The following is a 20,187-nucleotide window of genomic DNA, read 5'->3' as shown; positions in this document are numbered from 1 at the left end:
AAATACTAATAAAAAATATTTTAAATGATTCAATATATATTTCATTATAATTAAAACACCACGCACTTTTCCTAATAAAAATCCAGTGAAAATAAAATGCAGGATATAATATCGGAGAGGGCATATCTATTTTGACCTCATCATGTGACCATGTGTGTTACTACGCTTCAACCTGCTCGGATACAGTCGCAGTCAGAAAACCAGACTGAACAGAGAATGGAAAGATTTTTTCACCTGCCTGGCCCCGTTAAGACATCTCTAAGAGAAACTGTGAAGCAGACACAAAAAAGGTGCATTATATACATTATGTAGCCTAAATGTCATCTAAAATGACATAACGTTTATTTGCAACATAACATAGCAAACTATTACATGATCAAAAACAGATTAATGTTAGCTAAAAAATGTCTCCGTTTTGAATGTCTGTGGTCGCCAGAAATTTGTGATGTTAAAATGGGGTCATGAACCAAAAAAGGTTGGGAACCACTGATTTACAGTGTCATTGATTGATTTGCATTGTCCTTAAATAAATAACACAGTTCTTATTTGGTGCCAAAAGCTGAAAATATACATGAACTGTACTCAACAATGACAGTGATTTTTTTGGAACGTTTACCTTCAAATGAATTCATTCTATAATTTTGATCCATGTCACAATATTTTAGGGGTTTCTACAACTGGATGGGGACATTAAACTCAGACCTCTGAAAACTTATCAAAATAAACAATTCATCACAGCTGATTTAGCAACGCACTGAGCCATATGCTATTTAATTTGATTTTATTGTTGTTTTTCAGTCTGAGGGATGTTTATTAGTCAGCTTATAAACCTCTTAGGCACTATTTAATTAAAAATAAATTGTTGTTTTCCTATTTGTATGGATGATGTTGCATTTATGAAACACTTCACAGCTCTCCAGACGATTGACATTTGGGATTTGGAACTCGTCTTATTGTGCCTCAGGCCTGACCTTGACTTTCACCCTGTGTTTCTTCTACATAGTTCCTCTAACAAGCAAAACAACTCCCTCTAGGGTTCACTGTATCTCCTGCCTCCACAGCTCTCCTTTCAACCGACACTGGAAACTTCCTTTCAGGGCTCTTGCATCATTTTTCCCTGTAAATCTCCGAAGGAGAACCTGAGGCTTTTGTCCACACTATGGCCTCAAGCCCAAACTAAACACTTTCGGACATGAAGTTATCTCTTGAACATAGAAAAATCATAATAAAAAAGAATGAACATTCAGGTTTTATCATGTCATTACAATGTTGCACATAAACTATTAAGTATTTGTATTCACTGTGTAATAGATACAAAAAAGTGAGCTGCCACATTTAATATAATTTAAAATATTATGTAATATATAGGGTAAACATCCATATTAAGCCCTCCAAATCTACTTTTCAGACATTTTTAATACATACCACCCCAATTTCAGTTTAAATAATAGTCTAATCTCTCATTTGAAGTGTCAATAATTAATTTATACGGATTTTTAATTTTTTCGATTGTTTAATTTATCAAAATATGTCAAAAGTCTGGCATGGGCTTAATGGGTACCTTAAGTACCCATTAAAAGTAATATTAAAAAAATGTATATATAAAAGTACAATTTATGTAACAAGCGGCTTCATTAGAAGAAATATGAACCCACAAAAATGGTGAAGTAGCTTATTTTTAATTTGACTTAGAAGTCACAAGTGGACTTATATGGTACGTGGTCTTAATAGGGACGTTTACCCTATCACCTTCAACAAAAGGTGTGGATATGAATACCAGGTACTGGATGACTATTTACTAATCCAGTATAAAGTCCAGTTTGACACAAGAGTTAGCATGATCACCCCAAAATAAGATCAAAGAGGAAAGTATGATCTGTGTGTGTGGTACAGTTTCTCAACTATGTGAATGTTGGGTGGTTACGTCTGACCAGTAGATCAGTTTTTTTCGTGTTGAATCAGTCAGAGGTTTACTCACTCTACAGTCAGTGTGATTCTTTCACATTGAACTCAGGAAACCATTTTTTACAGCCTGGATGAAGGCACATATTTGAACTGAATAGACTTGGGCCTCTACAACACCCTTATAAGAACCAGAAGCATGTATTTGTCATAAATATATTATGAATGGTGTATACTACATCTGTCCTGTTGGATCTCAGAGCATAAAATAATAGATACCATTTGTTGTGTGTGTCTAATTATGATGTTTCCTCACATTTCAATTGGTGGCATGTCAGCAAACAACAGCAAATGCATTTAATACACACAGAATGCACACAGATTGTTCAGTGCAGTTGACATATCAGAGACAATGTTGCCATCTCCTGGAAAAAGTGTGTAAAGCACAAAAGCTTTCATGATCCAACAGGAGTAGTTTAACAACTGATACTCAGGGAGGAGGCAGTAAGAAAGATATGAGATAAAAAGAGACAAACGCTTAAACAAAAATAAGTAACCAAATCCAAAATAAAGTATTAAGAAGATTACAAATATACAACAAAAGGAGAAAAAATGATTTGTACCTGAAACACACATCTAACAGCTGAAAATGTACAGTCACCTTTATTTATGTTTTATTCATGAACACAATCAGTAATGCATAAGACTTAATAGAATTTAAGAATAATTTAACAAAACAACAAAAAGAGGGACAAATGACACTAAATAGCAAGAAATGACACTAAATAGCAAGTAGTGATATCCAGTTCTTTCTTTCTTTCTTTCTTTCTTTCTTTCTTTCTTTCTTTCTTTCTTTCGTTCTTTCTTTCTTTCTTTCTTTCGTTCTTTCTTTCTTTCTTTCTTTCTTTCTTTCTTTCTTTCTTTCCTCTGTCTGTACGATTATAACATAGACGTCTGAAGAGACAAATAAGCCTGAGTGGTTCTTGACAGAAATGACAAGTGGCATTTGTTATGTTGTGAACAAGGCTGATTGGCCTCTATGAAAGATGGTGAAATAGAACAACCACAGACTGAATGTGAAGATGAAAAATCCTTCAAATATTGAGGCCAAAATATATTTCCCGCCTGGTGTCTGACTGCTGTATATTGACCTTAAACCTCCTCCCCTCTATAGGGCTGAAAACACAAGGTACACATCCTTTCAATTTTTCAGATTATTAGGGGTAGATTTCACGGAAGTGACTTAGGTTCCAATCTCAATATCTTCAGTCAGGCCCACCTTCCTTTTTTACAGTCAAAACACACTTATAAAGGAAAAAAATATCCTTTTCAACACTGGAAAGTAAAAATCAACATTAAGTGTCACTGTGAGGTGATGCACAGCCACATGACCCCAGAACAGGTGATGATTTTACATGTGTGTTTGTAACTTCTTCCAAAGATAACCCCCTGTTTGGCGTTTTGATGACCTTGTATTGTTCAGGTATGACTGTGATATCCATAGAATATGATTCACATTCACTGACTCCATGTATGTCCAGTCATTCAAAAGAGGCCACACGTATCAAGCTTTTTTTTTTAAATTTGTCACCTGTCTGTTATTGAGCCAAGAATAAGTAAACAGAATAAAACTAACTCAGTGTTATTAAGATAGGGGACACAGTGAATATACCTGGAAGAATTAAAGGGATAAGGCAGAAGCAAATTATGCTACAGTATTAGAACTGCTGACTCCTCCTAAAATCAAATGCCAATATTTTAACATAAATTTCATGTAATTTATGTGCTATTACTTTTTTTTCCCTTTTGACCTGATACAACGTGTGTGGTATTTTACAGATTTAGATTCGTCACTACAGTAAGAGCTATGGCACATAAAAATAAAAAAATAAAAACCTGAAAGTCCTATCTAATTAAGGTTAAAAATATTTAGTGCGCGCCACAAAAACAATCTTTGTTTCTTTTGCGGGGGATGACAGTAATCATTTAGCTGTGGTCTTTACTCATTAACATGTTTTGAAGGAGATGAGATCACCTTCCATTAAAAATCCAAATTAATTAACCAACACAACACCTGGTGAGTTCCTGTTTCTTTGCCTCGGGCCCACATGTCATCAATCTTGTCGGAAACACTTGCTTGTCTTTGCTTGCCCAGATGGCCCCTTGTTCCCTCCTCAGCCACCTGGGTAAAAGGTAAATTGGCAGGTTTAGCATAACACCATGACGCCATCTCCCTTCTCTCAAATACACAAAAACATGTTTAAGTGCTCCCCATGTGTGTGTTACACTTCAGTGCATTTTGTTTTTTTGTGACTGATTAAAACATATTTTCCTGATTTTTTTTTCTTTATGTTCAAGTTCACAAACAAGTGCCACCCCCCCCCCCCCACACACACACACACACCCTGACACACACACACTCTTCATCTTATCACTTGATATTGAATTTAAAGACCTAGATTATTATAATACAAAATAAATATGTCTATTTTGTTATAGATGTTTCATAATTTAATATTTAATTTAGTTTTTTTTCCTTCATTGTGGTGCTTAGGGTTTTATAGGGTTCCTGGAAGACCTGGGAAACCTGGAAAATGACTGACCAATTTTCCAGTCATGGAAAACATATGGAAAATGTGGAGAAAGGTCAAATGTCCTGGAAACAGTTAAGTTATTCTGGAAAATGATTTATCCTCCTCTTACTTTGTGACCTTGTGTGCCTAAAATGAGATGAAACAAAGGAAATAGTTTTTCAGTGTTCTTTTTTTTCCTTTTTTCTTTTTTTTTTAATATATAAATATTTTTAGAGGAAGTGCAGGAGAAAAAGTAAGAGAGAGGAGAAAGTTCAGTTTGGAATTGCCCCGTTGAACATTGTAATTCCAGTTTGTCATTTGAATGAAGTGCTACGCAGTAATCTGTGGGTGTGTTTGCATTATTCTATGATACATTTGTCAAAATTATTTTTCATAAATAACTTATAGCCATAGACTGCACATCACAGCAATAAACATAGTAATAATCTGGGTAAATACAAGTTACAACTGTAGAAAAGAACATTTCCAAAGAATGAAAGGGACAGGGGAATGACATGATAACTTGTTGCTGTAGCAACTAAAAATTTCCAGGAAAAGTCTTGGAAAATAATATCAGGGAAAGAGTGGGAACCCTATTTAAGCCTGATAACAAAAGATCTAGTTGAAATTCTACATCTCAAAGACAGGTCTCTGACACTTTTTCAGTTGCATATGAGATAGTCACTTTACTAAAAAAAAAAAAAAAAAAAAAAAAACGTTAAAATTATTAAGAAAAGTGCCTGGTGGGTTCAGGAGATTTCTTTTGTCAAAAAAGTCACATATGAGCTGTGAGAATGGGATTTTGATGTGGATGACAGCAAACCTTTTATAAAAAAAAAAAAAAAAAAGAGGAAAAATCCTAATTATACTGCACTCACGTCACTCACTAACTTATTTTATTTCATAGGGATCAGACATTGTGCCATTAAAAATAAATAAATAGTGGTTTTATTAAAGCTTTGTTTTAAATACCCCATTTATTAGTGTACTTGTGGTGTTTAACTGAGGGTGTTGCATGTAGGTGTCGCGCTAACATTAAGCATTAATAGCATTAATGAATCTAGCACAGGTCACTGGGCCAGGGAGTTGACTTCAGTCCCTTTGTAGCGATACTGTAGCATCTGCCCACACTAAAATGTTCTGTTTTCAGTCCACATGAACAATTAATACATTTACACTGATAAGAGTTATACTTATAGGAAAACATTTTAGTTTCATTATAAAACTTCAGCAGGAAAAATAAGGCCATTAATGGAAACACTACAGCGGTACATTTAGAAAATGCTGACAAATGCATATTTATTTATTTAACCAGGAAAACATTACTCATTTAGGTTATTTTTTTTTTTGCCTTCCAGAGTGTAATGGCCAAGACACCAGCAGCAGAAGTTACAGAATGACATTTCTACCATACAGTACATCCATACCAAAAATATGCATATGCATATAGAGCACCACCATTAATTTAAAAGGTACTAAAAGTATTCAGCAATGTTCCTTAAAAGCACTTTAAAGCAGGTTAAAAAACATCTCCATCCAGATTCATCCTTTTCTCATTCATTTAGACTGACTTTGACTATATTTAAATTCCATTTCTAGCTCCTTCTGTAGGTTGTTCCAGGCAGAGGAAGCAGAAAATGTAAGTGCTTTTTTTCCCACTTCTGTTCTGACTTTCAGAGCACATACAGATAACATCCTGAGACCGCAGACTATATTTATCAATCATTCCAACGGATGTAGACCACTAAATATGAGACCTTAAATACATTCATAAATAAAAGAATACCAGTGTTTCAGTCTGTGTGTAAAAAGATCTGTCCATCCAACTCAAGCGTATAAAACACAGCGATGAGTGCATGTTTTAGAGTGCTGTAATATACCATATCAATAGCATATAATTGACGACTGTGATCACACATTTATATAAATGTCTCCATAATCCAGCACAGACATGAAAGTGGCAGCAACAAGTCTTTAAATTTTTTTTAAAAATGGAAGAAATCGAGGCTCAGCTTACTTTTCTTACCTAAATATTGTCAATACTATAATTACATTGGTGCAAAATGGGTCGAAAATGCAAAGGTTCTGCTCAGAAACACTTAACATTCCGTTATAATTTATTCCTTATACTACTTATTCATTCTTATCCTTATTTTATATATATCCTGTCCCCTGAAGGGGAGGTGAGGGGTATTGTTTTTGGTTTGGTTTTTATGTTTGTTTTTTTGTTTGTTAACACTTTAGCAACAAAACTATTAGTTGAATTCATACCAAATTTGGTTTATAGATTACAAATGACCAAGAATAGATGTGGTTACATTTTGAGAAAAATAGGTCAAAGTTCAAATCTTTTATGAATTTTTAAAATCTTTTTTTTTCTCTTATTTATTTATAATGGGCAAAATTTCAAATGTCTATAAAAATCAATTTTGTCTCAATTTACTTCAGACTTGGCACATATATAGAGGCACTGGATATGCTGACATCACTACAGGCATAGACATGATGTCATCAGAGGGATCGATGCCAAAATAAGCTGCAATACTTGTGGGGGGCGGGTTTTGTTGTGCCTGGCACCACTTGTTACCTCTTTTCTTAAATGCATGCCATTCAACAAGGTGAGAGAGAAACAGTAGCTCATTTCTCTGCATGTCCTGTGCATCTAGCGAATTGACAATTTAAAAAAAAGTCTTTGAATCTTTGAAATCTTTGAGAAAACAACAATAAAACGACACACACATAGACTAAGCCTCCAGAAACCAGAGGAAAAAAATAGGTTGGTTATCACTGACTTGTATTTTATAAAACATGAGATAATTGCTTTTCAGATTGTGAATCATGATTCTACCTCCACAGATCTGTCAGATGACCTTTTGGCCAGATTTTTGGGAGGCTGCTGCCCAGCAGAGTTTGTGGACACCATCCATGAACATCTGTGCCCCTCCATTGCATTCCTGCCATCTGTCACTGTCCTGGTCATTTCTCAATTGTCTTGCCAAATGATGTCATAGAATTAATTGATGGTAATATTGCTGCTGTAATTGTAGCCTATTTCAACACACTACAGGAAACAGACATGAAGCATGAGCAGTGTATCAGTAGGTCACATTTGTGTTAAATATGTATTCCATCTTTCTGTATCGATAACCTTAGATTTTCTATGCATTGAGGGTTTTCAAGTGGCCCCTGGGTACTCATTATCTAGACACGTCAGTGCTATTGAATCTGAATAAAAACTTGTCATTGTCCTGGTTTATGTGTCTGTCCTAGTGACAGCTGTGGTCTGAGGCATTGTACTCTCAGATGTCCATTTAATTACATCTGGCTCAAGTGTCCACTTGGATAGAAGGAACTGGAATTTGATGGTAAAAGGGCAAAACTCAAGGCCACAGTGACCACACAAAACACATTTTTTGGCCATAACTCAAGAATTCATAAGTTACACAGAACGAAATTTCACATAAGTGTTGTAAAAAAGGACAATAAATGAGAAAATCCTCTGACACTTTGTCAGACAGGGCTGTCTGGGCAAAACAAACAAACAAACAAAAAATCAGCTGTAAATTTGATCATTTTATCATGGGGGTCCACAGGGACTGACTTGTTTTTTGAACCAGCCCCTAGTGGACGCTGTTTACCGCAGATTTTGTCACTGGTGTTACTCTTCATCGTCAAAGGCTGCTGCTAGGACATTAACTTATAGGTAGCATGACATAAAAAGTGACAATGGACACTAAACTTTAAGTGGCACAGTCACATATTACTGCTTTGTCAGGTTCAGGTGGGACGTGAAAAAGACCTGATGAACCCAGGTTTCTCCCTGGTGTCTATTCTTCTTACAGTAATAAACTAAATGTGGTACACAGATTCATTCAGAGTTTTCAGAGTTAAACAAAAACAGAATTTTATTTTATTGTTTATTTTCAACAAATCTTTCTTTTGGCCTCTTTCTATTTTCATTTTCTTTTTAGAGCCTGTGGCCATTTAGTGAAATAGTCTTTGTGCTCTTTCCTTGAAAGACCACAGAACCAGAAACAATGCAGGGGGAAAATGGGAAATCTTTTTACGGTCTGATCGTTTATAAGTCTGGCATTTCAAATAAATTAACAGGAGAGGTGAAAAATCTCAGCTGCTTTCTTTTCTCAGAAGTTAATGGGTTAAGACTTTTTTCTTGGCTGAATAGTGGCACAACTGGTGGAAAATTAACTGCCGCAAGCCTTAGGAAATCACAGTTAATGCCTTTCCAGTTAGAGTCTTTAGTAAATCCCAGAAGTTTTTTTTTTTGTTTTTGTTTTTTTTTTTAACATCAACAGAGGATCTGTTCTGGTACAAAGTATTAGTAAAGTCATGAAGTTGAAGTTGGAGTTCAGTATAATTCTGCTATATTTTGATTTTTATATTTAGTTTAGGTTGTAGCTTTAGCCTGCTTTATTGCAGTTTTCAGGATCAGCAACATCATGTAATAGTATCATTTGGAGTGTAATTTAAGGGAGGAAAAAGTACTAATTGCCCATTTTAAATGCATTATACATTTATTCATTTCACTATTGGTACTGCACACCTAATAAAATGTGTGTAGTGTTTTAATGGCTCTGGGGACATTACCAAGGATCTGTAACACGTACCATCATCAAGGTTTAACAGCTTCCTGTAGTTCTTCAATAGAAAACCCACACCACAATGCTTTCCCAGGGAACACAGGGCATTACATAATGGGAAATTAAGAATTAAAATTTGTGTTTGGCATTTTCTATTCTATAACAAGTCAGGAATTCTAAGTCAATAATAAACTGACAAGTGCCATAAATAAATAATCACCAAATTTTGGACATTTCTCCTGTTTTTGTGCTTTTGTCAACATTCTTTCCTTTTTCAACACTTTCCTTTTTCAACAGCTGTGAAATCCTTACAGACCTACATATACCACTTCTCATATATTGTTGCTTTACTATTTTTTTTTTTTAGTTCTTCTGCCTTCTTCTTGCCTGCCAGCTTTTCTCATCTGTTTGTTAGTCTATACATTGTCCTAATACATGACAGTGAGCATCCGATACTCAGGGGTGTCAATTATCTCAAAACTCATGAGAGGAAAAAAAAATGGATACAAATGCAATCTCAGTTTGTTCACCTCTAATCAGTTTGTTTTCAGAAACAGCTAAGCCGACCCCATTCCCCCGAGAGATTCTTGAAGCATAAGATCTTGTTAAAGGTTTAGTTACAGGGAAAATAAACAACTGTATCACAATACTTTGAATTCTGTCTCTGGGCATCTCTGTCCTTCCTCTTCTGAGAGTCACACAGGGACATATTAAGCGAATAAGAAACCTGCCCGACCCGTGGCGGCAAAACATGCAGTGTGTTAAAATCTCTGAGCTTCAGACTCTGTGGTGCTTTGTTTTGTAGCCTGAGGGGGTAGACCACAGTAATGATATGCACAAAACCCTAATGACTCATTAATTTAACCAAGTAAGCCTGTTTAACCCCATGGCATAGTGTTTAATGCAAGAGTATGTTTTTCTTAAGTCTAGCATTCAAGTCAGGTTGCATTTCTTCACTTTAAATGTACAGTAAATGACAAATATTACAACACTGATACACCCTGTCACTACATGAATGAATGAATGAATGAATGAATGAATGAATGAATGACGGAAGGAAGGAAGGAAGGACGGAAGGAAGGAAGGAAGGAAGGGAATCTTTTTTCAAACATGTAGGACAATACAAATAAATAAATAAATACATACATTTACATGATATCTGTAATGTATTCATGTTTGGGCTGAACTACAGACATATTCATTCCTATCACAAACTCAACTCATTACCAACACTCAAACTTTATCCATTTATATTTATACAACATGTATATGCACAGGTGGCCAATTTGGTACCTTCAGTTGAGGAATAGTCTAATCTCCACATTAAATATCTCAGTGGGAGTGAGGTTGATAGGACCAATATTTTAGGAGATATTAGTAATTATGGAATACAATAGCCTTATGATCATGTTGCTCGGTTGACAGGAAGTGTAGTACCACGCTGCATGACAGGAAATGAAGTTAAAAACAGGAATGACGCATTTACTAACTTCAATCCCTAGATATCGGTATTAATATGACCCGTGGTTCGCCATTGGTTAACACGCCAGTATATGTATAATTCTACAACACTACATACGTACGAAAGTATAAGCCAGTATAAATACAATATACAATATGCTATAATTGATAATTACATACAACGTTCTTTATCATTTATACATAAATGACTATCTCAATTATGTTTTTATGCAACCCACAAACTATATTAGTTCATATAAATATAATATATAAAATATATGATATATACATGTATTCCACCACATATTACCTAAGATATCTATCCTACATTATATGTCACCTTAACCCATAAAGACCCAAGCAGTCACCAGTGACCAAAACCATCTACTGATCTAAAATGTTTAATAACTTCACTAATTCTACCAATCATGTCAATAATTGGTGTAAAATACAGTTATTCATCTTTTCATGGTCATCAGATATGACCAGTTTGGACGTTCAGTATACTGTGGAAACACTGTCATCTTCTACAGCATTGATTCATCAGTAAAACCCATGGAGTTGGATCAATGATGGTAGAGGGACACACTTGCTTTATGTTCAGTTAATGAGAGATTTTGCAGAAAAAGTCCTTTTTTCTTCAGTTTTCTCTGTTTCTGACATAATAACCCTCAACTTTAATCTGATCTTTAATGAACATCTACATAATCATAGAATTAAATACGGGAAAACACCTGATGTTCACTGAAAAAACATAAAATACAGAGGATTATGTCATAATAAATTGTGATAAATCACTTAAGAAAACATAAACATAGAGAAAAAAATATTTTGGGACTGTCACAAAAGTAACACAGTAACACAGTAAAAGTAAAAGTAGTCCTTATGGGTTAATGTGCAGCCTTAATATACACCACTGTCATTAGAGTTAACATCCACCCTATTTCCTTTACCTCTTCAGCAAAAGTTCCATGTACATTTTGTAAAGAGATCAATGTTTATACATTCTATCAACTCCTTTTCCAAACTATATCACACATTCGGCCCACATATTTCACTGTGGTTCATATCTTGGCTCCTCCTCTTAAGTTACACCCCCTATTTTTCTGTAAACATTTTCATATAATGCAGAAATATTGTATCTGATTTTCTATATTTGATGGGTAATACTGTTGCATGTTTTAAAAGGTTTGTAAGTTTAGCTCTGTAACACCTGGTGACATGAGCCCAGTGTCACTTCACATTGACAAAGGATTAGTTAGGCCCAGTCAAGCATGTTATTGTGACACGCCACTGCTCATGTTCTTTTCCATGTAGGTCATTTACTGTTCACCTCTCTGTCGCTGTTATTGTTGTTACAGCGGCTCTAGTTTCCATCGACCAGAAACTCAGGGGAAATAAAATTTGACATTAGGAGGAGAGTATATGTAGGCTACTACAAATGTCTGTGTTGAACGTAAAGAAGAATCATCAGACTGAAACTAACCGATGGATTTGCAGCTCAGTGCATTGATCGATAGGTTAAGCTGCTGAGATGCATGGTGAAGTGTTTTAGCTTTTAAGAGCTTACTGGAGCATAAATATCCTACTATATAGTTCATACTGTAGGGAAAAGGTTGAATGTGTGTTTGGTGATTACTTTTGACATATTATTTAGGTGCTTGTTTGGCTCATTTTTCATCCAAACATTCTTTTTAATGTTATAACCTAGTCATGATACAGCATAAATGATAAAAAGAGGATGGATGAGTTTTGTGAGATGTCTGTCAGCTCCAAGATTTTACATTTGAGTCTCCTGTGGTTAGGGGTATTTACGCTCACTTCCTGTCAAGGAGAAGCAGAACAGTGTGAAATGATCCCAGGTTCTATGTCACTGCCGGTGTTAGAGAAGAAAGGGGACATCACCTTGGGGGGGCTTTTCTCTCTGCATGACATGGTGATTGAACCCAGTCTGTCCTTCACCTTGACACCACCACCCACTCAATGCACCAGGTAAGACTGGTCTTTTCAGCTAAGTCTTGTATAATTATAGATGCTCAGTTGTATTTAGAAAGAACTGCTTTATAGTGATTTCATAGGTCTGTCTTTTATGTTTTACAACTTTATTTTGTAAAATAAAGTGGTACAATTCCAAGTAAGAAAAGGTTTGGACATTATGGAGAATAGATTTTGTTGGATTGTGTTGTTGGCTTGAACGTCAGTAGACAAAACATAAAATATGTGTCTGTACAGTCTTTATATAATGCAATTCATAGTAAATTTCACTGTCACATCTATCACTATCACAGGGGACTTAAGTCACACTTCTAAAGTCAGACTTAAGTCACTTTTATGACTTGAGACTCACTAGACTAACAATGATAAAAAAGCTGACTTGACAAAGACTTACTGTTCATCTGACTCAGCTTGACTCAGACTTGTGCTGTATGCATGTATGTATGTATGTATGTATGTATGTATGTATGTATGTATGTATGTATGTATGTATGCATGTATGTATGTATGTATGTATGCATGTATGTATGTATGTATGTATGTATGTATGTATGTATGTATGTATGTATGTATGTATGTACAGTCGCGGAAAAAAAATATTTCACCACACTTGTTTTCTTCAATTTCTTGTTCATTTTAATGCCTGGTACAACTAAAGGTACATTTGTTTGGACAAATATAATGATAGCAACAAAAATAGCTCATAAAAGTTTAATTTCAGAGCTGATATCTATCCATTTTCCATGGATTTCTTGATAAAAACCAAAATCACTTCAGTTCTTACATCAATAGCTATGGCATTGTACTGCCAAAAACAGTGCTTTTAGGCATTCCATGTTTTCTTTTCTGTCTGTTTTAGTCATATGACAAACACAGGAGTTAGTACTTGATTGCATAACCATTGTTTGTGATGACTTTTGATGGTCTAATAATTTTTTCTAACGAATGTAGTTATTTATTCATTTATTTATTTATTGAAAGACATAGCTTTTCAAAACAAGGTCCATCATAAGTAAATGAAAAAAATAAATAAATAAATAAAAATTCATAAAAAATTTGAACTTTGACCTACTTTTCCCAAAATGTAATCAGATCTATTCTGGGTCACTGGCAATCTATAAACCCAATCTGGTATGAATTCAACCAATAGTTTTGCTGCTAGAGTGTTAACAACAAAGAAACAAACTGAACCAAAAACCATACAAGATGTAATAGGAGACATAGAGGGAATGAAAAATGATTTATATTATAATATTAAAACAGTTCTCATCATTGTTGTTCATTCAGGACACTCAGAATGGCTTCACTTTTCATAGTGATAGATAATCATAAGTTCATATGACCTTTACCTGAATGACTTGGCAGAGACTCAAGTTGACTATCACCACAGAAACTTAAGATTTACCTGAGACTTAAAGGTGAAGACTTGCAGTAGCATTTACCTACCTTTGTATTTATGATTGCATGATGAATAAAAAACACTGTCTCCTCTTACAGGTTTAACTTTCGAACATTTCGCTGGATGCAGACTATGATCTTTGCCATTGAGGAGATCAACAGAGAAGGCAAACTCCTTCCTAATATCACACTGGGTTATAAGATTTATGATTCATGCAGTACGCCTCACCAGGCACTGAAGGCTGCGATGGAGCTAATGGGGAGTAAGGGGGATCCAGGGACTGGAGGAGACGTGCAGGACGAGGGCATCTGTCACGGGGCTGTACCGGTCGTGATTGGAGATGGAGGTTCGACTCAGTCTCTGGTAGTGGCTCGTTTCCTCGGGGTCTTCTATGTTCCCCAGGTGAGCCACTAACCAGGTGTGTGTTTGGGAATATCAGCCATTAACTTTGTGCTAAAGGCATTGAGTAAGGGTAGGGATAGAGCTGTAATACTTAGACAAAAACAACTGTTGAATAATTGATTTGTTAATCTTCAAGAAAAGTGGCATTGTATTCTAACATTTTCTTCCGTTCAGGTTAGTTATTTTTCCAGCTGTGCGTGTCTGAGTGACAAAAAAGAGTTTCCTGGATTCTTAAGGACTATGCCCAGTGACTTTTTCCAGGTCAGAGTCTTATTCTGATAACATGATACAAAAATACAAACACAGACTAAGTGTTTGATTGTGAAACATCCCTTCTCAGTGTTTATTTATATCTATTTCAAGGTGGATGCACTAGTTCAACTTGTAAAGCATTTTGGCTGGACTTGGGTGGGTGTAATTGCAGGAGATGATGCTTATGGCCGTGGTGGTGCAAACATTTTTGCTGATAAAGTGAGTTATACGTTGAAATTGCTCAAAATTACTACTGAGATGGATGTTTTGACCTTTGGTTAATTTGAGCATACGCTGAAATCTGCCTTCTGCCGTTGTTCTTCTAGGTGAGAACGTTAGGAGCTTGTGTTGCTCTTCATGAGATCATCCCTAAGAATGGTGCACAAACAGCAATTAAAACCATTATTTCCAAGATCAGGTCATCCAAAGCACGAGTGATTCTGGTGTTTGCTGTGGAGCAAGATGCAGAAACTTTATTTGATGGTGTACTCAGGCATGTAACTGTAACTTATGAGCTTTCACATCAGCATAGTATTTATGTCATGCAAAAATTACACTAGTGGCTTTTCCATTGGACATCTGCGCAAAACTTTACTGACATTTACATATATCGAAAAAACAGAAGTGCATAATGTCGGTTTTTCCATTAAATCATAAATGCGATGATTTGTTTATTTATTATCACGAGATGACACGAGAAGTCATTTCATAAACATGGTGACGAACGTAAATATTGTGTTGATTTACAGATATATTCATTATTATAAATTATTACCCCTCTATTCCGTACCATATTAAAAAATGGTTGGGTTTCCTTGTGTATCCAAACATACAGCGCCATGTTTCTTTTGATAACGGAGTGAGAATCCAATCCAGAGTGAGGTGTTTGTTCAGTGTGATGCACCTTAATAATAATAATCAAAGATTTTATAAAGATACTAATAAAATTATCAGTCTTTGGCAACATATGTTTCATTACTATTTTTAATACATATCTTTATGCTGTTTTTTGTAATGCATAACATTCAAAATCTTTATAGTATTTGATTATTATGAAATATAAGATTAGATGCAGGCATATATTTTGAACATATTTATTTACACATTGCTATTTACATTCTGAATTTATGCTGGATACATCCATTTACATCCTTTACGGTTCTTAATTTACAATGTATTCTATTTACATGGCAGGAAACAAACAAACAAATAAATAAACAAACAAACAAACACAGTTTTAGAAAATTTCATGCTGAGTATTCAAAAACATTGTATTGGAGAAAAAAGAAATTGACCATGATGTTCACTTTCGCTTGGCCAGGCCCTTTTATGCCTTTGTAGATCCAGTATGATCTGTAAGTTGTAATGTGTAAATGATAAGCTGAGGCATAATATTGTTAAAATTGTACCTTTTTTGCCTGAAATATGTGATATTTCTTGGTTGTTGCGCTTTTTATTGTACTCATCCAACCCACTTTAGATCAAACTGGGCTGAATGTGGCCGTTGAACTATAATAAATTTGACAACCCCCATTTATATCCACATTAACTATACTATACTATAATCTCCTGTCAATATTTTTTTTCCATTTTCACTTTTCTTTACTCAGGGAGGGGCTCATGGGGATACAGTGGCTTGCCAGTGAAGCCTGGAGCACAGCCGCCGTCCTCTCCACCCCTAAAAAGTACCACCGCATCCTCCAGGGTTCTATGGGATTCGCCATAAGGAGAGCACACATCCCTGGGCTGCAAAACTTCCTACTTCGCCTACACCCCAGTTACCCAGACGCTCATAAAGACCCCTTCCTGACACCTTTCTGGGAAGAAGTGTTTCAGTGCAGTCTGGGTGTGCAGGTTGAGGGTCAGGAACAGAGAAAAGCTCCATGTTCTGGGGAAGAGGAACTGGGAAGTGTGAAGAATATCTACTCAGATGTGTCACAGCTAAGGATTTCGTATAATGTGTATAAGGCGGTGTACGCTATTGCTCATGCACTAAAGGCTATGAGAAACTGTGAGAAAGGGAACGGGCCCTTTCCTCAGCAGGCATGTCCAGATGTAGACAGCATACAGAATTGGCAGGTACTGTCAGATGTGTTTTCCTCTGTGTAGATGATTTTAGTAATTTCCCCAAATAACCATATGCTCTATTCTCCCTGTAGCTGCTTCATTACATAAAACAGGTGGACTACTTAAACTCATTTGGTGATGAAATCAAGTTTGATGAGAATGGGGACCCAGCAGCCATGTACGACCTGGTTAACTGGCAGCTCAACTCAAATGAGGAAGTGGAGTTTGTCACAATTGGCAAGTTTGATGAAATAACAACAGCTGGGAAGCAAAAACTCCAGATTCAGGCCAGAAATATTGTTTGGAACGGAAACCTGACCGAGGTAGGGATCTCAGCAGAGTTAAAGCAATATTTTTGTAATCCATCTTCTGTGAGTGTGTTGTGACTGGAGTAGAGGGTGTTTCCGTTGTTGCCCAGGTCCCCTTGTCGGTTTGCAGCAGCATTTGTCCACCAGGCACCCGGAAAGCAATCAGACTTAACTTCCCTATCTGCTGCCATGATTGTGTGGTCTGTACAGCTGGGGAGATTAGCAATCAGACTGGTGAGGAAAGACACAATACTTACAGTAGTTGCTTTTCCATTGACCGTCAAACTGCGCAAATATAACTTTCGCATAAAATTTTACCTAATGGAAAAACGACAATTTCGCCAAAAGTCTCATTTTTCCATTAAAAGTTTTTGCAAGAGGTGGTTTTTCAGGCATAGCGCAAATGGTATATCACGCAAAACTGCAACGGAAAGAGCTTTTTTCTCAACTACAGTCAAGTGAATTAAAAAAACAGATGTTGACGCACGTTACAACAAAGAAGAAGAAGAAACATGTCACGGAATGTGTGGACACACCAGGAAACCCAATAATTTTAAAATTCAGACTGGGATAGAGAGGTAATATATAATAATAAGGAATATATCTGTAAATCAATACAATATTTACATTCGCCACCATGTTTATGGAATGACTTCTCGTGTCTTTTCGCAATAATAAATAAACAAATCATCGCATTTGTGATTTAATGGAAAAACCGGCATTACGCACTTGTTTTTTCAACATTTAGTAAATATCAGTAAAGTTTTGCGCAGACGTCCGATGGAAAAGTGACTATTAATGTCTTGAGAGCAGATGTCCTGTTTCTGTCCACTGTATCAGCATCAGTCTTTATCTTTTGTCCTTAGATGCCATAGAATGTGTGCGTTGCCTGCCAGAGTTCTGGTCCAGTGCTGACAGAACAGTGTGTATCCCCAAAAAAGTGGAGTTCCTGTCCTTTAGTGACACCATGGGCATCACCCTCATGGCTATTTCCCTCTTTGGTTCCTTCTGTACCTGTGTGGTGGTCTTCATATTTACTTGGCACAGGAACACCCCCGTTGTTAGAGCGAATAATTCTGATCTGAGTTTCCTGCTGCTCTTCTCTTTGACCCTGTGTTTCCTGTGTTCTCTGACCTTCATCGGTCGGCCCTCTGAGTGGTCCTGCATGCTGCGTCACACTGCATTCGGCATCACCTTCGTCCTCTGCATTTCTTGTATTCTGGGCAAGACCATAGTGGTGTTAATGGCTTTCAGAGCTACACTTCCAGGCAGTACAGTAATGAAATGGTTTGGGCCTGCACAGCAAAAAGCAATCATCGCCTCCTGTACACTAATTCAGGTGTGGATTTAAACTTTATTTAAACTTTGGGAAACATTGATTACAAAAACAATAGAGCATATATTGCATTTTTATTTTGGGGTTTTCAGAGTAGATGTAAGGACTGTGTATAATTCAGGTGCTTTTTATTAGTTTGCTTTGAGTTTTACTTTGTTAAAATGTATGTTCCCATTTACCATCTCCGTCAGATTTATTTTATTTTTATTTTATTTTATTTATTTACACATCATAAACAGCAAGACAACACCATTGTGCAGGAGAGGATTGAAGCCAAAACAGACCTATGTAAATGCCTACCCAGAAATAAACAATACACGGGAGAAAAAAAAAAAAAAAAGAATTATAAATACGATAAGACTGAAATAATAATCTAAAGTAAAAACAATAGAAATACAAATCAAATGATATAACATGTTTTTGTAAATTAGAGTCCTTTTCAGATGCTTTTTAAATAATGATAAAGAAGATGTTGATTGAAGGTCAGGTTGCAGATTATTCCAAAAATATGGTCCATGATATTTTAGAGAATACTAAATTTTACCAGTTTTACCAATTGTACATTTTGCCATCCATATATAATCTAAAAGCACTTCACATTCACTGTTTATATTTCTTGTTTCACCTACACAATTTATTGCATTTTTATCCTTGCTTTTCTTGTTTATTGTGCAAATAAATGTATGAATGGATAAAATGTATATATTTCTTTGCACACAGGTGATTATCTGCACAGTGTGGTTAGTTGTTGCTCCTCCCACACCCCGACAGCTGATGCCACGTGAGAGCGCCATCGTCATCCTCCTATGTGAGGAAGGTTCAGCCGTTGCATTCGCTCTGGTCCTGGGCTACATTGGTCTGCTGGCCTGCATCTGCCTCCTCTTGGCCTTCCTGGCGAGAAAACTCCCTGACAACTTCAATGAGGCCAGGCTCATCACCTTCAGTATGCTCATTTTTTGTGCTGTGTGGGTGGCCTTTGTACCCGCCTACATCAGCTCTCCTGGGAAATACTCCACAGTTACAGAGGTGTTTGCCATCCTGGCCTCCAGTTATGGATTACTGGGATGCATCTTTGCTCCAAAGTGCTACATCATTTTACTCAGACCAGAAAAGAACACAAGGAAACATTTGATGTCCAAACCCACTGATAAATTCTAAGAGGTTATTTTCTTTCAGTGCATATTTCATGCTCTTTTACTCCAAGGGGAAACACAAAAGTGACAAAGTTCACAACCTCTGTAAAACACAGCAGCATTTAACCACCAGGTGGTGGCATTGTGCCATTAATCTTGCTGAATAGTAAACAAATGTATCTTGCATACTATCACATATATTTTGTTAGTTCTTAAAAATAACTTTCCCAAATGACTCATGACTTTTGCAATTTCTAACTTCTTTTCTCAACCATGGTATAAAAACAAACACTCCCCGACAAGACAAAACATGTAGTTTTTGTATTCCACTATGTAACACTATCATCTATCTGACTTACCATATTATTTTCATTATCCACCATTAATTCAAGGTTTCAAGATCAATTATGGTTATGGTGTCAAAAGGTCTTGGATGTAATGTTTCATGTTCATTTTGGGGACTGCTTTGACGTTCTCAATGGAAGGTCAGCTCGATTTGAATGGGTTTTGGCAGCGGTGTCCATGCTGATATGACCTGAGACAGAATGATGAGGCCCCGGGTCTCTGAGGTATGCTCCATGGAAATCCCAGCTGCCATTGGTTAATTAAATCCTCACACTCCAGAGGCCTTTACATATAAACATTGCGCCTGGCTGTTCTCTACAATAACAAACTAAAGCGTCAGACATTTTTCAGGCTTTCCACAGCTGCTCTCAGGGTAACATTGATTATCTAGAGCTGATTGATCTGTTGTTTCTCTC

The 20,187-nt window shown here is 36.1% G+C and overlaps 1 protein-coding gene across 1 annotated transcript; it reads left to right on the top strand.

Annotated features, from left to right (window-relative positions):
- Nucleotides 1-12,374: 12,374 nt before the first annotated feature.
- LOC115431831 (extracellular calcium-sensing receptor-like) lies at nt 12,375-19,451 on the top strand. The gene is made up of 10 exons (XM_030152484.1): nt 12,375-12,526; nt 14,027-14,330; nt 14,505-14,591; nt 14,694-14,801; nt 14,909-15,079; nt 16,197-16,661; nt 16,742-16,972; nt 17,068-17,191; nt 17,824-18,296; nt 19,014-19,451. Exons 1-10 carry the CDS (start codon nt 12,387-12,389, stop codon nt 19,449-19,451), a joined length of 2,541 nt encoding a protein of 846 aa, XP_030008344.1. The 5' UTR covers nt 12,375-12,386.
- Nucleotides 19,452-20,187: the final 736 nt, after the last annotated feature.

The sequence above is a fragment of the Sphaeramia orbicularis genome, chromosome 13 (genome assembly GCF_902148855.1).
Source record: "Sphaeramia orbicularis chromosome 13, fSphaOr1.1, whole genome shotgun sequence".
Taxonomy (NCBI): Eukaryota; Metazoa; Chordata; class Actinopteri; order Kurtiformes; family Apogonidae; genus Sphaeramia; species Sphaeramia orbicularis.
The sequence above is the reverse complement of the archived record's forward strand: the minus strand, read 5'-3'. Positions and strand labels throughout refer to the sequence as shown.